The sequence below is a fragment of the Gymnoscopelus microlampas genome (assembly GCF_963454915.1).
Source record: "Gymnoscopelus microlampas genome assembly, chromosome: 14".
Classification (NCBI taxonomy): Eukaryota; Metazoa; Chordata; class Actinopteri; order Myctophiformes; family Myctophidae; genus Gymnoscopelus; species Gymnoscopelus microlampas.
Window position 1 is genome coordinate 40598451 of NC_139951.1, and position 24031 is coordinate 40622481.

At 44.2% G+C, this 24031-nt stretch overlaps 1 protein-coding gene across 1 annotated transcript in view; it reads left to right on the forward strand.

The window, feature by feature from the left end:
• The window catches only part of nrxn1a (neurexin 1a), a gene marked incomplete at its 5' end in the record, with an annotated part of 119349 nt that overhangs the window by 46775 nt on the left and 48543 nt on the right, over nt 1–24031 (forward strand). The window contains 6 exons of the mRNA XM_084079255.1: nt 4406–4477; nt 5757–5981; nt 8281–8428; nt 10330–10460; nt 14003–14255; nt 23073–23276. Of these exons, the coding sequence (XP_083935381.1) occupies nt 4406–4477; nt 5757–5981; nt 8281–8428; nt 10330–10460; nt 14003–14255; nt 23073–23276 (1033 nt within the window). The remainder of the gene's footprint in view (nt 1–4405; nt 4478–5756; nt 5982–8280; nt 8429–10329; nt 10461–14002; nt 14256–23072; nt 23277–24031) is intronic.

A 24031-nucleotide genomic window follows, 5' to 3' on the forward strand; every position in this document is an offset into this window, starting at 1 on the left:
AATTCGTTTTTGTGCAAGCTCCATCGTATTGGGAGCGAGGGGAAGAGAGATCAGTAAAAAAAACTATGTATCTACATATTTACACAAAGTATATCTATCCGGTGTGTTATGTACCTGAGGTTAAACATAAGGTGCGTGAGCATAGAAGTGTGTGTGTGTGTGTGTGTGTGTGTGTGTGTGTGTGTGTGTGTGTGTGTGTGTGTATATGTAATATATATATATATATATATATATATATATACACACACACACACATATACTGTACATGATATGGACGTTAGTTAAGGTGCAAGAATACTAATAATATCAGTGACACAAAGAGTCTCCTTTGTGTCTCCTACCAGAACCGCTGCCTACCGGTCCACTGGTCATCAAATTATTGGCTTAGGAATGCGACGAATTAATAGATTTTTTTTTTTTTGGGTGAACTATCCCTTTAAGGTGCAGAGTGTCAACACTTGTCAGGTTCAACCGCATAGAGCACTACAAGAAATAGCAGATGTACAAGCTTGCAGCGTTGCACAAAGTGACACTGTCACTGTCACAAGCTGTGAGCTTGTATATCTGCAAATTTTGAGCCAACGTATGAATGGATAGTGGTTAAAATGATTTGAGGCTGTATTAACACATTTTGCTGGGGACCCCCTGGAACCCCCCCCTGGAACCCTGCGCTAAAGCTATACTTCCATCGCACGAGGGAGTCACTTACCAAGAAAAACAACAACGAAAACGGGTCTACAAGCTAACATATCACACCACGACACATTGTTACTGTGAAGATCGGTTCTTTTTGGCAAGCAACACTGTCCTAGAGTATATTAGACTTAATGCTGCACACATACTGTATTGGTACCCTTTCAGACGATAATAAACACTTTGCTTTCTGTCGCTCATTCCCTCCCTCTCTCCCCCCTCTCTCTCTCTCTCTCTCTCTCTCTCCCGCTAACCACACAAACTTGTTTTCTTTCTCGGTCACGCATATACCGTGCATCGAGGCTATGCACACACATTAAGCTATCTCATGGAGCACACGCGGAAGCATATGCATCCATTTGGCAGAGACGCGCGCGCACAAAACACTCCCAGACTCTTGCGCGTGCCACGCTCGCCCGCCCGCCCGCCTGCCCGCCCTCGCCCCGGCATCAGAGAGAATCGGTGATGAGTGTGTGTGTGCCGTTGAGGGAGTATAGACGCCGCAGCAGGAGGGCTAAGCGCTAACATGCTAATTAGCTACGCTGTGGAGATGCTTCTCCATCCATCCGCTCTGTTAGAAATGGGCCAGAACACTGCAGCAACAGCAGCAGCAGCAACAACAAGCGCACAACTTGCACGTAGACACACGCAAGCGCACGCGTACTGAATACATAAACACACCACACACGCGAGCCCACACACACACACACACACACACACACACACACACACGCACATACATATTGACAGGCCTATATGAATACAGAGACACGCTATTGCACCGATGCATATACAGTACGTACCCGCATAAATATATTACCAAATACACACACACGCACATACATATTGACAGACCTATATGAATACAGAGACACACTATTGCACCGATGCTACAGTGCATACCCACATAAATATACACACACACACACACACACACACACACACACACGCACATACATATTGACAGACCTATATGAATACAGAGACACACTATTGCACCGATGCTACAGTGCATACCCACATAAATATACACACACACACACACACACACACACACACACACACACACACACACACACACACACACACACACACAAACACACAACTCCTAATATACTCTCACACACCCACGGTGTTCACAGTCAGCCTGTCACTGTCTATCTGTTTCAGTTACACAAATGCGCTCACTCACACACACACACACACACACACACACACACACACACACACACACACACACACACACACACACACACACACACACACACACACACACACACACACACACACACACACACACACACACACACAGAGAGAGACACACACACACTGAGCCTTAACCAAACAACCAAACAGACCGACAGATGACGTGCCAGACAGAGTTATCCGTATTATCGGCAGGCAAACGAACTCCGTTGAGCGGTTGGCTCCATTAAGACTGATGGTGTTTAAATGAGCCGCCGCTGTCAAAGTGAGGCCCTCCGCTGGCAACGTTCCGTCGCTGTCGGAAGGAAACCTTGCATGTCCAAGACATACAAGGTTTAAAAAACATTTTAAAATAGTAAAAATAACAGATGTACAAGCTCACAGCGCGTCACCATGGGACGCGCTGTGAGCTTGTAGATCGGCTATTTTCACCACTTTTATGCGACAGCTCTTGCGTGATGAACTATAGGGCATTTAACCCATTGAGACCTGCATCTGTGTCATTTTTAGATTTGAGCTAAAAAGCATTATTTTACACTTTGGCTATTCAAAAATAGCAGATATACAAGCTCGTAGCGCGGCACCGAGTGCCGCGCTACGAGCTTGTAGATCTGCTATTTTTGAAAATTCGTGAAAATGTGTGCAAATCTTTGAATATATATATTTTTAAAGCGAAATTTTTTTAACTCAAATCTTTGCTTCTGGGGGGTCCCTGGAACAACATATTTTGATGGGGGTCCGTGGCCAAATACATATCATTTTGGGGGTCCTTGACGTGAAAAAGATTGAGCACCACTGATATAGAAACATACGTTTTTCAGAAAACTGTTGGGATTTAGGAGACATGTAGAATCGGCTTCAGGTCTCAATGGGTTAATTGACAGGAAAATGTGAAAAGTTGAAATATGGATATGTGAGGTTTCTGCCCTGCGCCGGCACATTTGCATGTTTAATACGATAATATGATAATCCATGTGAGCGAAATTAAGATGTATGCAGTGAATCACGCGCCCGAGCGATCACGGGCCGTAAGAGGGGAGAGAGGGGGGGGAAATAAAATAAATGCATTCGGCAAAGGCACGCCAACACACAGACACACTCTCAGACGCACACACACACATACGCACACACACACGTACTCACAACATATTAACAACAATTTAACACGCTTAGGTGCATAATTTTATGCAGACACGAGCCTGACCTTAGAGAGGAAAACACGGGGGGAAAAGTTGAAGTAAATGGTGGTTATTTGGCGTGATGTTTTTGCGCGTGCGTGTGTGCGTGTGTGTGTGTGTGTGTGTGTGTGTGTGTGTGTGTGTGTGTGTGTGTGTGTGTGTGTGTGTGTGCGTGCGTGCGTGCGTGCGTGCGTGCGTGTGTGGCTGAGTGGTGCACAGGTTACAGCTACAGTTCTCGAGAGCAATAAAGCTGGGGCCTATGTGCACACACACACACACACACACACACGTTTGTATTAGTATACTTGTGAGGACATCAACGCTTTAGGACAGGCATTTTATGAATGCCATTTCAACAACGCTCACAACGCGTCGCGCTGCGACGCGTTGTGAGCATATAGATCGGCTGTTTTTCGGTGCATGACACTGGCGCGCAACTAAGTATAAATCATGTTTAACTCTAATTCCAATCCCTAAACCTAACCTCTAAATGTCTAATACCGACCTGAATGTTTTTCTAATTGTAAACGTATCTCTAAAACCATTTTTTTAAACTATAAAACGACCATTTGTCTTGTGAGGACCAGAAAAACGGTCCTCACAATGTATATTTCTTCAAATTCTACTATACTTGGTCCTCGCAAGTATAGTAATACAAACACACACACACACACACACACACACACACACACACACACACACACACACACACACACACACAGAATGATTGCATAAAGCAGTGGTTCTCAAACCTTAAGGACCCCCAGGCCCCCACCCTTTGAGAGCCACTGGCATAAAGAGCAATCAGCCAAATGACAGGAACAAGTGTGAGCTACGAAGAGACATGGGTTAAGTGGGCAGTTGCTCTTAGTTGCTTCTCCAACAAAATGCCAGATCACTTGAACCTAAATAAATAACTGTCCCAAGCTTAAAGGAGCAATGGGATATCTGGTCTGCGTCTGAAGTGGCGTCTCCCACATTTATTCTCTTCCATTGTACCGTTTGAAAAGGGCAATCAAAGGGATTCTTCTTTTCCCCCTGCCCGAACCAGTCTTTTTTACTGCCGTGCTGTGAGCGCCACGTATTCTGCAAAATGAGGCGTCTATTTAGTGAAACAGACAGGGGAACAAAGGGAAACGTCCGGCCCGAAAGCAATATTGTGGTCGGAAGCAGCGCGACACAATAGTCACTCGCTTCGCGAGGGCTTTTGAACAGGGACCAAGGAAGGGAAGACTTCCATTGTCCGGAACGTGAAGGAAAGGGTAATCTTTACTGACAAAAGAGATGAATTCATGAGTCATTCTTCTCTCTCTCTCGGCCTCTTGAAGGTGGTGTACAAGAACAACGACGTGCGGTTGGAGCTGTCACGACTGGCGAAGCAGGGAGACCCCAAGATGAAGGTACCAGATAGAATGAGGCTTTGTTCAGCATACACAATTCGGAGTGGACTGCAGCCTCTTATTCAGTGACAGTTTTGTATTTTGTATTTTATTTTATTTTATTTGATTTGATTTGATTTGATTTGATTTGATTTGATTTGATTTGATTTGATTTGATTTTAGAGTTTGGGTAGTGTTCATTGTTATTATTTTTAACTTAACCAGAGCCCCTTGAACTCGGCTTCTTAAGGAAATAGTAAATAGGATTATTATTACTCTTAAGGCAAGCATTATTTAGACAGAACAGTATACAGTTCAGTAGATACAGAGTCATATGTAGCTGAAAGCAGACCGGGGAAAGACTTGTACACAGGAATCGAACCATAGCTGTTCACATGTAACAGTATTTATAGATGTTTTTAGAGATAGCCAATAGCTATTGAATTTCATTCAGTCCACAGGTGAGAGCAACACGCTATAGAAGGCAGTCCCAGATAAGATCTTCATTGCATTAGGAATGATTTTTCATCATGATATTCATAGGATAGACCAATTTTATGCGGTCTTATGCAGTTCTACTGGTGTTGTTTTCAACATATTCAAATAAAAAAGACAGAGTCTACAGTGTGCGGTTTGTGAAAGACAGTCAGTCTTGCCCAACTATGGAGTTGAATCATCACAATATTCACAAAGCAATACACATAGGGTGCGTTCGGAAATACAGCACTGAGCGCACTGGCCAATACAAACTAATAGGCGAGTGCGCTCCGGTGTGCAATTTTCCGAACGCACCCATAGAGTTTATGTCCATTACAAATAGCTATTTCAAACTCAAAATCATACTAGTAAAGCACATAGACACGACATACTGTAAGACTCATCGAAACAAAAATCTGCACAATAAGAAACATACAGTACAGCATCCATTCTAAATCTGTGCTCCAATCGAGCAGTGAGCTTGTTCAGAGCAGAGGGTCCGATTTCAGCACCGGACAGCTCCCCACACTAGCACGCGCGCTCAGGACCCTACTGAGCGCATGAGCCGTAAATGCACAGTTGAATTCAAACATTTCCAATAACACCCTTATTTGCACCCTTATTTTCACATCTTTCATCCTATCGTAGCAATAGTTGGAGAGACTGTGTATATAACGTGTAAAATCACTGTAAAATCACTGTAAACACTGTAAAATCCTCAAGAGAGTGCAAATGGAACCAAATTAACCGTTGTGGCTATTTAGGTATTATAAGAAGCTATATGTAGATTCCTCAAAGGCATGTTTCCTGCACCCCCCCCCAGGTGAGCGGTGTGGTGGCCTTCAAGTGTGAGAGCGTGGCCACCCTGGACCCCGTGACCTTTGACACCCCCGAATCCTTCGTGGCGCTGAGCAAATGGACGGCGAAGAAGGCCGGCTCCATCTCCTTCGACTTCCGGACCACCGAGCCCAACGGGCTCATGCTGTTCAGCCACGGCAAACCCCGGCAGCAGGCGCGCAAGGACCCCCGCACACCACCCTCCATCAAGGTAGCAGTAGCATTTCTTACGCCCACTGCATATACTACAGCCGAACTGCGGACGTTTATTAGTTATGGCGTCATTCAGAAGTTTCGGACGGGCGGGATCAGAACTTTTGTCGGGTGTTCGGTGCCTCTGAGATGTTGTAACTACCCGAACTAGTTCGGCTACTCGGATTGAGTTCATTCTGTCTGCACTAGCAAGTGAAAAGCAGCTGTAGTTTGGAGGAGACACAAGCCAACTGCCAGGAGGTACAAACACCTCTGAAATATCTTATCTCGTGACCATTCATAAACACAGCCTATCGCTAGAAAGGGAAAACCACAAATTCCCCACAGCACGTCTCGGTCACAATATCCAGGTATTAATTTAACCATCTGCACTTCCAGCAGTGCCTTTGGCTATAGTGTAGCCTACTACACGCTGCTTGAGCGAGTCTCCACTTGCCTTGCTTGAGTGTTCGGTGGCAGTATGAAATGACATTTGTCTATTCACTGTTTTTTTTTTTTTTTTTGGTTCGGGAAGCCCAGCCAAATCAAACTGACGTTGGTTGTTCTAGTGTAGTATGCAGCTACTTTTACATAATAGATTTATTTATGGATTTTGTATATAAATAAGTATAAAATAGGACATTATGTGGATCTCGGGATCCACATAGAAATGGCTTTGCTCCAACGTGGTTCTCGGACATGATGTGACTAAGCCTGTGACATCAGTCATCATTGTGAGCTTGTAGATCGGCTATTTTCGAAGGCGTTTTGACACATTTTGAAAAAATGTAGTACTTTTATTTGGTACAGTAGGTACATTTTGATGCCAATACTTTTGTACTTTTACTCAAGTAAATTAAATACAGGCCTTTTACTTGTAACAGAGTATTTCTAAGTTGTGTTATTGCTACTTTTACTTTTTTACTTTTTACTACGAGTAAAGAATCTGAGTACTTCTTTATACTTTATTTTTTTAGGTGGGGAAACTACATAAGATCCCTAATCCACTGAGTTTGTGATGGTGCTAATTCTTGTGTCCATCGTAAAAGGATTAGGCGTCTAGCTATTAAGAGATGCAAAAGCCAGTGAATTAGCCTGTTGTTTGGATAAGTGTAAGTCTTGTTGGACGGTATAATCCAGATTAACAGCAAAACAAAGGAGGGCCAATTCAACCATCTCAGTAAATGCCTCAAAAATAGAAAGTGAAAGTGACAGCTTTGGTCATGTCCAAAAAGAACGGAATCAGAGAGCCCAGTAATAGCATCACTTGTTACGCTTTGATAACGGGCGTTAATTGGATTTTAGCGGGCATACAGCCTATTCAAACAGGCTGTATTTAAACTGCAGAGGGGGGGGTCTACTTCCGTTTGTCATTGAGTCGTTGATAAGTCCATTAATACACTCACACTATTTCAACGTGCTAGAGTGAATTAGCAAAAAAAAAACACATCATGGGTAATATAAATGGAATCTGTTACATCTCAGCTAATTGATGGTTGGGTCCAACTGCTATTCAGTCAAGTCTTTATAGAGCATAATAGCGGCGGGCGGCCATTCTTTTTCACAGGCTTTGGTTCAACAGACAAAAGGCCCTTTTATTTTTCCACAGAGATTTCTGAAAATCTTTATATTTAAGAGTTTTAAACCAAGTCAACCAGGCTCCTTGTGAATCAAGACCGTTAAACAGTTTGATTCTGCGCAATACAAATATTTGCAAAAAAGGCGAAGGTATTAGACTGTGTAACGTTGTATGTTTGTGAAGGAACGACATCTACCATGAGATGTTGCACATGTCCAGCCAAAACGATCGTTTAGCTTGCTTCTTTTTTACTTTAATCGTTATTATAGTTTTAATATTGTTGATAGTGTTGTAAAATATTGTAGTTGACTAGTAGTGATATCCGTGGTGATTTGCGATCTGCGAGCTCCACCAATCAGTTGTGGTGGTTAATGAAGTATTTTCCCGTGAGCTCTCAGGTTAAATATGCTTTTCTTAAAACTATAGTGATCGCATACAGACAGCGTGGTTTCTATAGGAGCATATAGCACCATTTTACAATCAGAATCCTAGTGGTAACTAAGTGCACAGTGGATTGTTACGACATTATAGCTGATAATGAAATCCTTTATGGAACCTGACTGCGAAACTCTATGGAGGACTTGAAGTTAACAATGGAGCCAATTGACTTGCAGTTCAACCCATTCCACACAACTGCTGCGGAGCACTGAAACGAGCCCTTTCCCATACAGCTTTTGAGCCTTAGTGATATCACTAAACTGACAGCCTTGTTTTTGTTACGCGTCGCTTTGTCCTGCAGGTGGATTTCTTCGCCATCGAGATGCTGGACGGCCACCTGTACCTGCTGCTGGACATGGGCTCGGGAACCACCAAGACCAGGGCCATAGACCGCAAAGTCAACGACGGAGAGTGGTACCACGTGGACTTCCAGAGGGATGGACGCTCAGGTATACACTCGCCCACCGCACCCAACCTTCATAAAATAATCCTGGGCCATAAACCAGTCGGAGGGGAATTATGTACGGCAGATGTTCTCAACCTTGTGGGCTGGGGCCCACTGGTGGACCAAGAGGGTATTGCAAGTGGGCCCCCAAATAATTGACAAAAACGCTACGATTTTTTTTTTCTTCCAAATGTCATGGTATTTTTCCTTGAAAGCCTTGAAACGTGTTTTCATAGTGATACCAGTTAAGACAAGAACTTAAACCGTAGTTCCATTGATCCAAGTTGGAACACAATCAATTGACTGTTAATAAAAATATGCATGCTCTGAAAATGCACGCGGTCCACCCACCCGGCCTTGTTAAGTGGTCAGATGGGTCATTGCAGACCCCCAGCGAATGCTTCGGACCCCAGGTTGTGGTTCACTGCATTTCAACACAGGTTCTGTTTTGGACGTACAAGGTTTCGGCCCGACGGCTGCCATACGTCTAGACATGTATCTAGCATCACATTTGCTGGACAACAGATACAAGGCTCGTTGACAAGAACATGATAATATCGTTCTTGTCAGGTGGAAAACCAAAAAAAAAAAACTGTGACTCCTCAGGATTCAAATTTAAAACAGCAAAAATAGCCCATCTACAAGCTCACAACCCATCGTGAGCTTGTAGATCGGTTGTTTTTGCTGCTTTTGTGTGACACTGTAGTATGACGAAGTGGGACATCAATTTACGGGAAAAAAAAATACAATGTTGAAAATATGAAAATATGGAGGTAAAAGGTTTCCACCCAACAGCGACAAAAATTGATAGTCAAACCCAGGCTGGGAAATACTTGCCATTGGCAGATTTTGAAGAAATAAGCTATGAAAACAAGCCCAAAAGAAGCGACTATTTTCAAAAAGATCTTGGGAAAAAAAGTGAAAAAGTGATTTTGAATTTTGAACACAAATCTTGTATGGGCATCCCTGGCACAAAATATTTTTAGATGGGGGGTTGGTGGACAAATACATATTCATTTGGGGGGTCCTTGATTTGAAAATGTTTAAGAACTACTGGTTTAAACACCATTTAGGAAACAAGCCCAAATAAGCAACTACACTTTAGAAACATGTCCAAAAAAACACAACCCGCAACTACCAATATTTACAAGCAACTTTACAGAAAATCAAGCCCAAAGTCGCTTATAATAAGTGGACATGGCAACACAGGTGATGAGTAATCACTCACCAAGGCAGCGATGACGCTACTGGTGATGATGATGCTGATGACGACAATGATGCTGAGATTATTGTTGTATATTATATTGTTAGTGCTTGTGATGAAGGTTATCATGCTGACGCTAGCAGTGTTATTGTCAGTGTTGTTATGACACATAATTATGTGGGTGTTGAAAGTTGAGACCAGTGGTGGAAAGTGACTAAGTAGCCTATACATTTACTCAAGTATTGTATACTTGTTTATAATGTTGAGGTAAACACTACATGTTTTCATATTTAAAATTTCTACTCCACTACATCTCAGAGGCAAATATTGTACTATAAAAAAAAGAAAAATCTGATTTTTGCCCAGCTTTGAGTGGGCAAAAAGTGTGCTTTATCGTTCATACTTCAGCTATTTTAAAACAACCAATATACAACATCCCAATATGAGCTTAAAAATCTGAGTGCTTCTAAGTTAACACCACCACCAACAACCGGGAATTGATTTTTGCGTTGGATATTCAAAAATATCAGATCTACAAGCTCACTACAAGCGATGCGAGCTTGTACATCTGCTATTTTTGAACATTTTAGAAAAATGTTGAAAGTGTGAGAACTACTGATTTAGAGGGCATTTGTAGAATCGGCCTCAGGTCTTAGGTACTGATGTTGTGTGTGTGTGTGTGTGTGTGTCGTGTGTACTAGGAACCATCTCGGTGAACAGCGTGCGTACAGCCTACACGGCTCCTGGAGACAGTGAGATCCTGGACCTGGACGATACCCTGTACCTTGGAGGACTGCCTGAGGACAGAGCTGGACTCATCTTCCCTACAGAGGTGTGTGTGTGATCATCAATCTACTCCAGTGGTTCCCAAACTGGGGGTCCCAGAATTATTTTGGGGGGGTCCCCTGATGATTAGCTTAATGTGCAACATTGTTTTCTCTTTCAACAGTAAGCAAATTCCAACATACAGTATGAGTATACAGGGTATCTGCACATTTCTAAAGTTACAATTTAAGGACTTTTTTTTAATGAAAATGATATTGATTTTGGTCATAATAAACACTCATTCTGCATCCCTGCGGCCAGGCACTTAGCAGCATTTGGTGAGAACAAAACACCCACACATTTTTCAATGACTATTTTTGTTTTGTAAAACCCTAGGGAGTTTGAAGTCTGTTGGTCCCATATATGGGCATAGCGGTCGGCTCGGCAGTTCCTGCCAACCGGATCTCTATATGCCTATATATGCAGGGGTGCACATAACTGGTGCGCAGGTGCGCATGCGCACCCAAAATAAAAAATGCGCACCACATCAGGCGACGCGAGGCGCTTTTGCGCACCAACAGCTGGGACAGGAATTTCCAAGCTTTTATTTTGCGCCAGCAGCGGCTGTTAGAGGCACTCGTCACCGATGATGACGGCAAAATATGCCGTGAACGTCCCAATCTGGCGGATAAAATCAGCGCAGCAGCACAGGGCACCAACCTTGGGGGCTTTATCTAACAGCGTGAGAAAAAAAATCGGCGAAAATCGGCGGAATTTAGAAGCAGAGCGTCCTTTTTTTCTCCCCCCCCCCCCCCCCCCCCCCCCCCCCGTTGACCGAACTGTCCGGTGGGCACCGTGCTGAACCAACCCCGCCCCCCCCCCCCCCCCCCGTTGACAAAACGGGACGGGCGCCATGCGCACCAAGCCACATGTCCAGGTGCTCTTCTGCGTACCAGACCTAAAAAGTTATGTGCACCCCTGTATATATGGGCGTATTGACTCTCCGGCCGACTCGTCGCCGGGCACGACGCACCCTCGGGTCGTCTCTGGGACCCCATCTACACTGTGAAGTCATCAGTGTTAATTAAAGTCAGTGTACAAAGAGAACTATATTGACCCTTATGGTCAATTTGGTTCCATTTCTGCACTCTCAGAATTACAGACCTGTGATATAATAATGCACTTTATTTGTATAGCACCTTTCATGACATGAAATGCAGCCCAAAGTGCTTTACAGAGCAAGAATAAAGCACAAGTGCTTTACGGAAAAAGTACAAATGATTAACAATAAAGCAAAAAAGAAAAGCAAAAACAATGCAAAAAAGGCAGTGAATCAGGCAAAACAGTGAGGACGTGAATAACATCGCAGAGATGTAAAAATCAACTAAAAGCAAGAGTGAAGAAATAGGTCTGTTGTAACCTATACGTTGTTATACTTTTCAATCCGGGAGCCACCTCTGTGTCTCATTAGTTGTTGCTATACATATAGCAACATAATGGTTTATTTATTTTTTTGGTAAAAATGTGAACGTTTTCAGACAACTTAGCTTAGGTTTTAGAAGGCGTTTTCAGAATCGGCCTCAGGTCTAAACGGGTTAAAGCTATCCACAGAGGCTGCCTGTCTTAGGTGTAATGGGAGTTTATTCCACACCTTCGGCCCGTTTAAGCAGAATGCTGCTTCACCGTATTTTTTATGTCATTGTAGGCACTTGGAGCAGGTCAGCACTAGGGTCCGTTTAGGAGCCCGCTGGTCCCCAGATCACGAAATTGAAAACCAGTGCCTTAGATCCTTAGATGCCTTAGAAATTATGTTTACTTGGTCTATGAACATGCTGTGTAGAACAGGGTATGTGTGTACTGTATGTTCCCTCAAAAGTAAATCAATCACAGCTCATGTCTCTACATGCATGAAAGTGAAACTTCTGAAGACGGATGTGAAAGTTGGATCCTACTTGAAAATCAATGCACGTAAAAATATTTTCTTTGGAAAACCTCCCAGTTACACCAACCAGTAGTCCTTCGATGTCCTTTGGTGTTTGTTGAAGTGTGTATACAGATTGCTATTTCTGTTTGGCCAAAAGATGCATAGACCTTATTCAACGCACTAGCACATGCATGCCATCAGCCACTGAACATAGTATTGTGATTTGAGTGACGTTGTTCCCAATGTTTCACTTTTTTTGTCTATGCATCTTTTGGCCAAATGGAAATAGCAATCTTTATAAATAATTCAACAAACACCACATAACTACTGTATGTTCAATGGTGTAACTGGGAGATTTGCCAAAGAAAATATTATTACGTGCATTGATTTTCAAGTAGGACCCAACTTTCACACCCTTCTTCAGAAGTTTGCACTCTCACGCATGTAGAGACATGAGCTGTGATTGATTTACTTTTGAGTGAACATACCCATACACATACCCTGTTCTACACAGTATGTTCATAGACCAAGTGAAACATTATTTGAAGGATCTAAGGCACTGGTGGACCAGCAAGGCTCCTAAACGGGTATTGTGATTTTTGACGTTGTTTCCAAATGGAGTAGTAACGTACTGTTGAATCAGAACGTTCACAACTTTTTAAATCAAAGAGAAACATGTTGAGGATAGGTAAATATCTAAGATATCTACATAAATACACTTAATCCAGCTGGTACAGTATGTACAGTACATGAGGTAAGACCTAAGTTGCATAAGGTTAAGCACAAAGGTGGTACACTGTAGCAGCACTTTATTGGTCCACATAACTTGATAACTCAAGATTGGACGGGGAGGCTGCGCACCATTAGACTCTGTTATTGACAATGTTTTAAGTGCTCATATCAAGTATACATTACTAACTCCGGCTGCATTAAGTGACAGCCCACACACATTTGCTGGCAACGGGTTTGTGTCTGTGAAAAACCACTTGATGAGGCGGAAATAGTTTCACACTGTTATCAGAATCGCTCGCCGTCTGGAAGTTATCAGACATTCTCTGTGTCATTTTGATGTTTGCACAGTCACACCGCGACAGTAAAAACAAGAATTCTACAAAACAATAAAGGAGCAATGAAAATCACATTCTTCCTTTAATGGTGTCGAATGGGGTGTTTCACCGTTTTATTTGTGCACATGCTGCGCAAACACCTTTGGTACGCTGCTTTTATTTTTGATTTATGACTGAATGCTTTTCATATTGCTGAATAAATATGTATTGATATATATTATTTACCCCAACTACACACGAAGCAGAAAACCTTTCCCAGAAGGCTTTAAACATTCATCATGAAATCCGAACTGTGATCTTCTAATCACAGCTAGCACTCACTTATTCCTGTAGTCGTGCAATGGTTGTCAACGCCGGGCCCAGGGACCCCTAGTGGTCCAAATGGACCCTTCACGGGTCTGTACTCTGTAAATCCGAGAATCTCTCTGGGACCCCAATCTACATTGTATCGTACAGCAACATTTCTGTCAGGGTGGGGGGTCCCTAGTTCAAATATGATCATTTTGGGGGGTTGCGGCTTGAAAAGTTTGGGAACCCTTGACCTACAGCAACCCCAAACAAAGACTACAAATCTACCCTCCCTTGAAAACGGCTATTTTCTGACCCCCTTGTCCTCAGGTGTGGACGGCCCTGTTGAACTACGGCTACGTGGGCTGCGTGCGGGACCTGTTCGTGGACGGCCAGAGCAAGGACATCCGGCGGCTGGCCGAGGCGCAGCGGGCGGTGGGCGTCAAGCCCTCGTGTTCCCGCGAGGCGCCCAAGCAGTGCCTGTCCAACCCCTGCCAGCACAGCGGCACCTGCCGCGAGGGCTGGAACCGCTACGTGTGCGACTGCTCCGGCACGGGCTACCTGGGACGCTCCTGCGAGAGAGGTGAGGATCTTAAAGGGACATGTCGCCGATTTAGCATCCAACCCCTATTTCTATCTAGGTCTCTAGGACCCATAAACATGATCCTGGTGTGTTTTTTGTGTTTTATCTGTATTTTTTTTTATCCATATCCTCAGAGACTATGAGTCATTTGACTCATAGTCTCTTTATCTCACCTTATTTCTTGACTACAATGTAGACCACACCCCCACGCAGCCTCCCCTCCCCACAAGGAAGGGCAGTGCCCCAAAGCATTATGGTCATTGTAGTAATGCAGCAGTCCAGTCAAACACACAGACTTCTATATTTTTCTGACCATAGGGTGCAAATTTCAAATTTTGCTACTGTTATTTACTACAAATATTATTAACATTGAGTGACTGTAAGTTCTTCCAGGGGTGAAATGCTCCTTTAACTAATGATCCCCAACTAATTGGCAAAACACTACACACAATATTTAACACAATATTTGTATAAAATAAAATTAATATTAAAAACCAGAATCAGAATCAAACTTTATTGTTGCATCATATTACAAGTAACATGGGTGAAATTCTTAATTGTGCAGGCCCATCAATGCAGTTAAAAGATATGGGGAATAAGAGCATAGAAGTAGAATAAAGTGTATTAAAAAAGTGGCGTAATGTTATGACCCTGGCCTAGGTGTACCAGGGAACATAGCAAAAACAAGGGAGACGCAGTGTAAAAAGTATACTTAGTATTTATTACTGATCAAAACCCAAATAAACAGACTATAAATAAACAGATGAGGTGGAAATCAGTAAAGTCAGTAATGTAGAGTGTGTATGCATGAGAGGATTGTGTAGTGTGGGTGCAAATGTTGAATGTATTAACACAAATGTTGGACCGAGTGCAGGTAAGGGAGGTGCAGAAGTCAGGGATCTGCCAAAGGACCGGGGAGCAGGCTTTTTATAGGGGTGTGAGCACCCGGGCCCAGGTGCACGCCAATTAGCCTGATGACCTTCATCACTCTGCTCCCCAAGTCCTAGGAACCAAATAGAAACACACAAATTAGGAGGGCAAAGCAAACAACTCATAACCAGTGGAGTGAAACATATGAAGGTGAAATACATAGCAACTACACATAATACAGGGAACCGTCACATAAATTAAAATAAATTAAGAGTCATGAATGTACTGTATGTAAAGGAGAGTAAAAAAAAAAAGTCATATTTCATTTAGACACTTAAGCTCAGGATTAACCATTTACCATTTATTGCTATGATATTGCATTCAGTTTGGCGGTGTGAGTCTGCTCATGTGATATTACAGATTACCTGCGCAAGCATGACACAGATCTGAAATCACAAACCCCCCGAGCAGAGCATGAAATACAGTTATTACATGAACATAACATTGAACCTTCAATGCATAATTGAAACCGCACGGGGGGAGTACAAAAAACTGAATTTTAACTGTATTTTTCTATGGATTGTACATATCATAGTACAATCCATAGAACCACAGTGCAATCCACAAATCATCCTATTAACAATAAGAACTAAATGCCACAGGGAGGAGGCCTGGAGGAATTCTGACACTGACAGCTGTACAACCGGCCTTGACAGCTAAGCACGTAGAATGAACAGTGAACAGAGGGATGCTTACAGTAAATGAAGCGCCTGAGTTGCACCGTGGGAATGAGGGCGTGAGTGAGTTGGCTTGTAGCGAATGAGAATGACGTGATGTATGCCTCTTATATGGACCCCAGGAAGACTAGCTGTTGCCTCGGCGTCAGCTAATGGGGATCCATTCAATAAACAATAAACAATGACTTGAGGTTGAACATACTGACTTGTGGGAGCATGTATGAATTAGCTTGTTAACAAATGAATGGGAGGCTCCGGGGAGAGTGAGCTAGCATGTAAATATCCTGCCTCCCGTGCCTACATGAACTATCGCTACGCTGAATTTTTATATATACAGCTTTGAAAAATAAGTTATTGTCGTGATACCGATAAAATACGAAGGAACTTAATGTTTGTTCCATTGATCCAAGCCAGAACACATCCTGTACATACAATAGCTTTGAAAATGCATGCAGCGCCTCCACAAACACAAGTGCGCCACAGATCCAGAAAAGGTTGAGAATGACTGAACATAACCACCTTGGCCTCCCAGCCTACGAGCCTCACAGCGATGCAACACGTGGCGCTGAGCTTGTAGATTGGTTCTAGTGTCTTTCTCAAGGACACTGACCGAACCCCTACGCAGTAGGGAGGTGAGAATGACAAGAGAACAGGAGGTATAATATGTGTGCGGAAAAGAGACGCGGGTAAGGGGACGGATGGAGAGATTGAAAAATGAAAAGCAGGGAGGGGGGAGAGGGAGAGTTCAAATTGAGTGACACTAGTAGGAGGGATGGTGAGAGACGGAGAGAGAGAGAGAGACAGAGAGAGAGTGGAGGGGCGCGGACTGGAGCAGAGAAAGAGTTTTACTGCTAGACAGGGGTCCTGATCTATACGGTGACAAGAAAAGAGGAGGGGGAGGAGGTATACGCCACGAAGAGGAGGTGGGGAATCGATGGGGAGGGAAGAGGGGGAGAAAGAGTGAGATGAGAGCCAAAGAATGACAGGGAGGTGGAAGATGTACTCCGATTTGTTTCATATACCACAATATGACTGAAAGAAAAAACTCCTGCACGCTGTCTTCAAATGCAAGACAAATATTGAATGGGAATACAACAACGTCTCGGTCTGTTGGACCAGTGGTTTTCAACCCTTTTCATAGCAAGATCCATTATTTATTTGGCATTTGAGCCATGGACCACCATTTGATGAGATTAGACTCTCAGACCCAAAACTTAGAATATTTTGTTCGTCGGTGGATGAGATTATGTCCAAAATTCCATGCTGTATTGATGTTCGTATACCAATAGGAGCGACAACAGGCAAACGTTCAAAATAACAATTCTTTAATGAATAAATGCAGATGTTAAACAATAATGTAACCTTGAGAGCGTAAAGTGAAACCAAGTGGACCCATTTGGTCACCAACTCTCCATCATTTAGCTGGGGACCACCTGGAACCCCCTCAAGGACCACTGGTTGAGAACCACTGTGTCAGACCTTCATCAGGTTATCTTAAGGACATTAAGATCTTAATGTCCTTAAGATAACCTGATGAAGGTCTAACAGACTGAAACATTGTTGTATTCCCATTCAATCTTTTTCTTGCATTTGAAGACGGTGTGCGGGAGTTTTTCTTTCAGTACGTCGGGGCCCTTGGCCTGGTCTTCTCCTACACACTTGTTGCCTTAGTAGCTGTGCAAAAGACTTGCTTTTTATATACCACAATATAAAAATACTCTGTTAAGAAAAAAGGCCTCTATTAAACAATTTACTTGAGTAAAACGGTACAAAAGTATTGGTGTCAAAACATGCGTGCAGTATGAAAGAAAAAGTACTCAGATCTTTCTTAGTTTAATTAGTCAAAGCTTTTCAAATTGTTTTGACTAGTATGAAATAGCGCTTATTTGGTTGTTTTCGTATTAATAATCTAAATCTGCCAAGTAAGTAATGAAAGCTGTCAAATGATTGTAGAGGAGTTAAATGTAAAAAAAAGAAATCATATCACACAAAGATTTGGCAGCCCCCCTGTAGTAACTCTGATGACCCCCTAGGGGTCCCGGACCGGACCCCCTGTTGAAGACCCCTGTCTTAGAGAACTGGACGTGAGCTACAACTGTACTTTGACCCCTTTTTTCCGTCTATAGACTCTACACCAAATGTCTTTGCCAAAAAATAGCCGATCTACAAGCTCACAAATGCGTTGCCTTGCGACTTTAGTTACAGTACCTGGCTTCCACCACTGGGGAGAGGGAGGGAGGGAAGGAGGGGAGGGAGGGAGAGCAGCATATGAGTGACGAAAGAGGTTGGAAGAGAGAGGGGAGTGGAGCCAGGGTGGAACCATTTGGGTGGAACCGCGGGATGACAGCAAGGTGGAGGTAAAGAGAGAGAGAAAAAGCGAGAGAGAGAGAGAGAGAGGGAAACGGATTGAAACGGTCGAATTTGAAAATAATAAAAGGGGGGGGGGGGGGGGGGGGTGGGAACACAACCGGCGACTCAAACCGTCACTCAAACAGAGAGAGTGAACGGAGAGAGAGCGAGGAGAAAGGGGGGTGCTAGAGCGAACGGGACGGAGAGATTGGCAGATGAAGCGATGCGGTGCTGTTAAAGAGAGAGAGGGACAGGGAGAGGGAGGGAGAGAGACAGGTAGAGAGAGAGAGAGAGAGGTAGAGAGAGAGAAAGCGGCAGTCAGTCAGACGAGGAGGAGAGGTATAGTGTTTTGTGCCTGACGTCTCTGAAGCAATGATTGTACTATCATCTAACACGAGATGTACACACACGAGATGTACACACACACACACACACACACACACACACACACACACACACACACACACACACACACACACACACACACACACACAAGAACACGCACTCACTCACACACACCACGTCTGAGAGAGGTGTTTTTCTCGAAAACGTCTTCCTTAAACTCGAGCACGACAAACTGCAGTGTAGCGTTTAGAGAGTGGGGGGCATGTCTTTGTCTCTCTCTCACTCCTCTCTCTCTCTCTCTCTCTCTCTCTCTCTCTCTCTCTCTCTCTCTCTCTCTCTCTCTCTACATTCCCTCTGCCTCGCTCTCTCTCCTATAGGGATGTGACTTATCGTTTATCGCGATAAAAAGGCTCACAATAATAATATCGTGGAGATTAATATGTACCGGGAAATTGTCCTTAAAATGTACCGGGAAATTGTCCTTTGTCATACACTGGACCTGAGTTGGCTCTGTACTTGGACCGTTTTTTTCCCGTCTAAACCAAATCTCTTTCACCAAAAATAGCATATCTACTAGCTTGAAGTGAGCTTGTAAATCTGCTATTTTTGGCTAATGTTCTCCCCCCCCAGAATATGGACACTGGGGTGCAAGTGGTTAACAAAAGTGACATTTTAAGATTTTCTTTAAGCATAATTTTTGATTATCGTGATAATATCGCTTGTTGCAGAGAGTCTCCTCATACATATGGGAATTTCCCCTAGAAGGAGTACTACGGTACAGGCTAATCAGAGGCCAACAGTCGCAGAATATTTGCATCAGCGTTGAATAAGATTAAACTCTTGACAGGATAAAGTCGTTGGAGGTCAGTGTATCTAAAGCAATATTCAGAGTAAAGCTCCAATCAGTTATACTATCGCTCTATGTGGCGTTCCGTCACTAAAGATTATCCCCAGATTTTTGTTTGCTCTGGCAATCGACCCATTTACCCTGAAGCGGACGACCGGACGTCCACAGCCAACCCCTATAACTGAATGTGCACTTCTCCCCGACATCCTTAAAGGAGCAGCTCAACCAAAAAATTACTTATTTTCTATCAATTACACACCCCATGAAGCCTCGAATTCATGGAGATGTTTTTGTTTTTATGTCGCATTCCTTAGCCAATAATCTGATGACCGGCGGAGTCTCCGGTAGGAGATTCAAAGAGTCTCCATTGAGACTCTGCCGGTAATTACATTATTGGCTCGGGAATTATTCTCACTTATTATTTTGGGACACAATAATCGTGACACGAAATGTTCATATCCCATCCCTTTCTCTCTGTCCTCTCTCTCTCTCTCTCTCTCTCTCTCTCTCTCTCTCTACATTCCCTCTCTTCTCTCTCTCTTACTGTACATTCCCTCTCTCTCTCTCTCTCTCTCTCTCTCTCTCTCTCTCTCTCTCTCTCTCTGACTCTCTCTCTCTCTGTGCACTGAGGGGTCACTAACTGCTAGTTCAGTGGATTAAAGGAAGCACAGATGGACCAACAGATGGAGAGAGTGATTGCCCATGTTTACGCCTCTTCTACCTGCCGTTTTTACCCTCCCTTTTTTTTACTCCCTCCCTCGCTCTCGCTCTCCTTTGTCGACACACACACACACACACACACACACACACACACACACACACACACACACACACACACACACACACACACACACACACACACACACACGCACACACACGCACACACACACACAACCCCTCTTCGCTTTTAATGAACAAAGATGGCTGCCTGCGTGCGCGCGCGGCCGTCGCCCAGATGAATATCGCAAAGATGCAGTCATGGACGCATTTTCAAGGTTGCACTTTCTTTTCCTATCTACTTCTCTCTCTCTCTCTATGCCCCTCTTGCTCCCTCTCTCCCTCTCTCTCTCTCTATCTCTCTCTCTCTCTATTTCTCTTCCTCTCCCTTTTTTCGTCTCCTTCTCTTGCTCTCTCTCTCTCTCCCTCTCTTTCTCTTTCTCTCTATTTCTCTCTCTCTCTCTCTCTCTCTCTCTCACACTCTCTGTGTTATTCACTCTTTGGATATTTCCCCCCCCCTCTCTCTCTGGCCCCTCCCCTGTGTGTTTTGCCTGGTAGTGAGTCAGGTGCTGTGGCAAAGAAAAAAGAAATTTAGTCAGCTGTCTTCCTTATCGGAGATGTGTGTGCGCACGCACGCACACAGGCGCGCCCGTGCACGGTGTATGTATGGATGTGTGCATTGCCGGTGTGCGTGTGCGTGTGTGTGTGTGTGTTATGTTATCTGTGATTAACAGGCCAACTACCTCTCTTTTCCTCAAGTTAATGAGGATTAATTTGCATTTTCGCCAAGAGCTTTCTCTCCCTCTTTTCTTCCCTCGTTTCTTCTCTTCCCTCATCTTCCCTCCCTCCCACCTCTCTCTCTCTCTCTCTCTCTCTCTCTCTCTCTCTCTCTCTCTCTCTCTCTCTCTGCCTCTCTCTGTTTGTCTCCCTCAGTCCTTATTTTCTCTCTCTCTCTCTCTCTCTCTCTCTCTCTCTCTCTCTCTCTCTCTCCTCTCTCTCTCTCTTCTCTCTCTCTCTCTCTCTCCCCCTCCTCGCTCTCTTGCTTTACTGAACCCTCCTCTGTTCGCACTTAAATTCACTCACTTATTCCGACAGACGCACAAGAGCACGCAAGCACACACACACACACACACACCACACACACACACACACACACACACACACACACACCACACACACACACACACACACACACACACACACACACACACACACACACACACACACACACACACACACACCACACACACACACACACACACACACACACACACACAAACACACACACACACGCTATCTCCCTCTTAGCTCATCAGTATTCATGAGCCCTCCTGCTCTTCCTGTTCTCTTGTTTTTGCCTCGGCTCCAACGGTCTCCCACGGAAACGAGAGAGAGCGGTAGGGAGAGAGAGAGAACGGGAGAGAACGGGAGAGGAGGGATAGAGAGATGGAGGAAGGAGGGAGAGAGAGAGAGAGAGAGAGATAGAGACAGGCAGAGTGTGTTTAGCTGTGTATGTAATTGTGGCCATGTAAAAAAGGAAAGAGAAAAAAGCGCTCGCATGCAGACGGAGGTCCTTGGAGGTAACCAGCCTTCTCGGGCAGCGTTCGGCCTCCAGCAGGTAGCGGGGACAGAAGATGATGAATATGCAAATGAGTGCGACAAACGACATTAAAGCGGGATCACCTGCGCTTGTTACATTATGACTCTGGGGTCCCATTGGGGGGGTGCGGGGTGTGGGGGGGGGGGGACGCCTGCCGGCTGGCTGGCAAGGCGTCCCTGCCTTCGCTCCCTCGCATCTTGATGCGTCGGGTCGATATCAGGGCAGCCCACGTCCAGGACTGATGTCCTTTTTACATTATTGGATGGATTCAAGGGACGTGCACAGATAGACTCTAGGTGGGGCCTAGAGCACCTGCCCTTTGCCCTCTTGACCAGGAGTGCCCTTTTGAGTGTGCCCAGTTTACAGCAGGGGTCTTCAACAGTGGTCCGGGGACCCCTAGGGGGTCCTCAGAGTTACTACAGGGGTCCGCCAAATCTTTGTGTGATATGATTTTTCTTTTACCATAACCACTCGAAACCTAGCATCCCTTTTCTGAGGAGAACTTAAGCCAAAAATAGCAGATCTACAAGCCCACAACGCCTATCGGCTATTTTTGGCAAAGAGGGTAATAGGTGTAGAGGGAAAAAAAGAGCAGGCCAAGTAAACAAAAAAAAGTATAATTTACTTGAGCAACCTGCCCCTCAAAATGTCTGTGCACGCCATTGGATGGATTGACTGTTTTTTTTTGGTGTTGTCCAGAATATATAGTCATGAACATGTATTCGTATATAATCATCATTATTATATAATATAGTATATTTACATTGTGGTCCTTTGAGTGCAAACGATGTGTGTGCAAACGAGTCACAAGTGTTGGTGTGGGGGAGCAGAAACATTATAGAAAAGTATATCAGAATACATATTTTTTTAAACTATTTGTAACGTACCAGAGAATTTTACCTGCTATTAAACTCAACTAACTGATGGTTATAATTTGGTATAATCAGGATAGTAAAAATCCTCCTATTTTCAATAGCTTGTAGATCGGCTATTTTCGCTATTCGGCTAAATATACGGTATAAGGCTTAATTGGTGAAGTCCATTCACTCAACGTCAATTATTTTCCTCTCTCCCGCCCCCATTCTTTTTTTTATCATCTCTCCCCCTCTCTTTTCTCCCCGTCAATTATCTTTCTATCCATTTCCATTGTGTGTGTGTGTGTGTGTGTGTGTGTGTGTGTGTGTGTGTGTGTGTCTTCCCATCTCCACTTACCGTCTCTCTCTCTCTCTCTCTCCTCTCTCCCTCTACCTGTGTGCGTGTGCATGGATCATCTTTCTATTTCGTGTCTCTCCTCTCTTATCTGCGCCCCTCCACCTCCTCCTCCTACCCCTATCGTCTCCATGTCTTGGCAGACGCCACCATCCTGTCGTATGACGGCAGTAAGTTCATGAAGGTTCAGCTGCCCGTGGCCATGCACACCGAGGCGGAGGACGTGTCGCTGCGCTTCCGCTCCCAGAGGGCCTACGGCGTCCTCATGGCCACCACGTCACGCAACTCTGCCGACACGCTACGCCTGGAGCTGGACGGAGGGCGCGTCCGACTCACCGTCAACCTAGGTACACGCACGCGCGCCACACCACACACACACACACACAACACACACACACACACACACACACACCACACACACACACACACACATGCACACGCACAGAGTTTTGTTTGTATTACTATACTTGTGAGTACGTCGAAAATGTCACAGGACGGCTTTGAAAATAGCCGAAAAATTGCACACTCACACACACTCGCGCACACGCACACACACACACGAACAGGTATACGCAACATAACCGAAACACCAAAGTTTGGAGAAGGACCCAAACAAGGTTTAATTACCTGTCAGGGGAACTGACGCTGAAGCCAGCCTCCTGGCAAAAAATCTGGTACAGTTACAGAAATGTCATAAACGTTGATTAATAATGCACCGTTCCAAAAGAAAATGAACCCACACACACACTGCCACCATGATAACTGACATTCTAGGACTGTATATATTGCTGTTGTCGGGCGGAAAACCTCCTATCTCCATATTCTAACTTTTTAGGTTTCTTCGAAATTAGCGGCCCTCTTGATCATACAGCGTCGCACAAATGCATCAAAAGCAGCAGATCCACAAGCTCGAAACGCGGCGCAAAGCGACACGTTTTGAGCTTGTGAATCTGCTACTTTTGCTATTTTTGAATTTGAATCCTGAAAAGTAACAGTTTTGGACGTATGAGGTTTCCACCCGACAGTGACGATATTAAGGTTGTGTCTATAATGCATTATAATCATATTTATAATGCACTTATACGGCTTCGTAACACTCGTT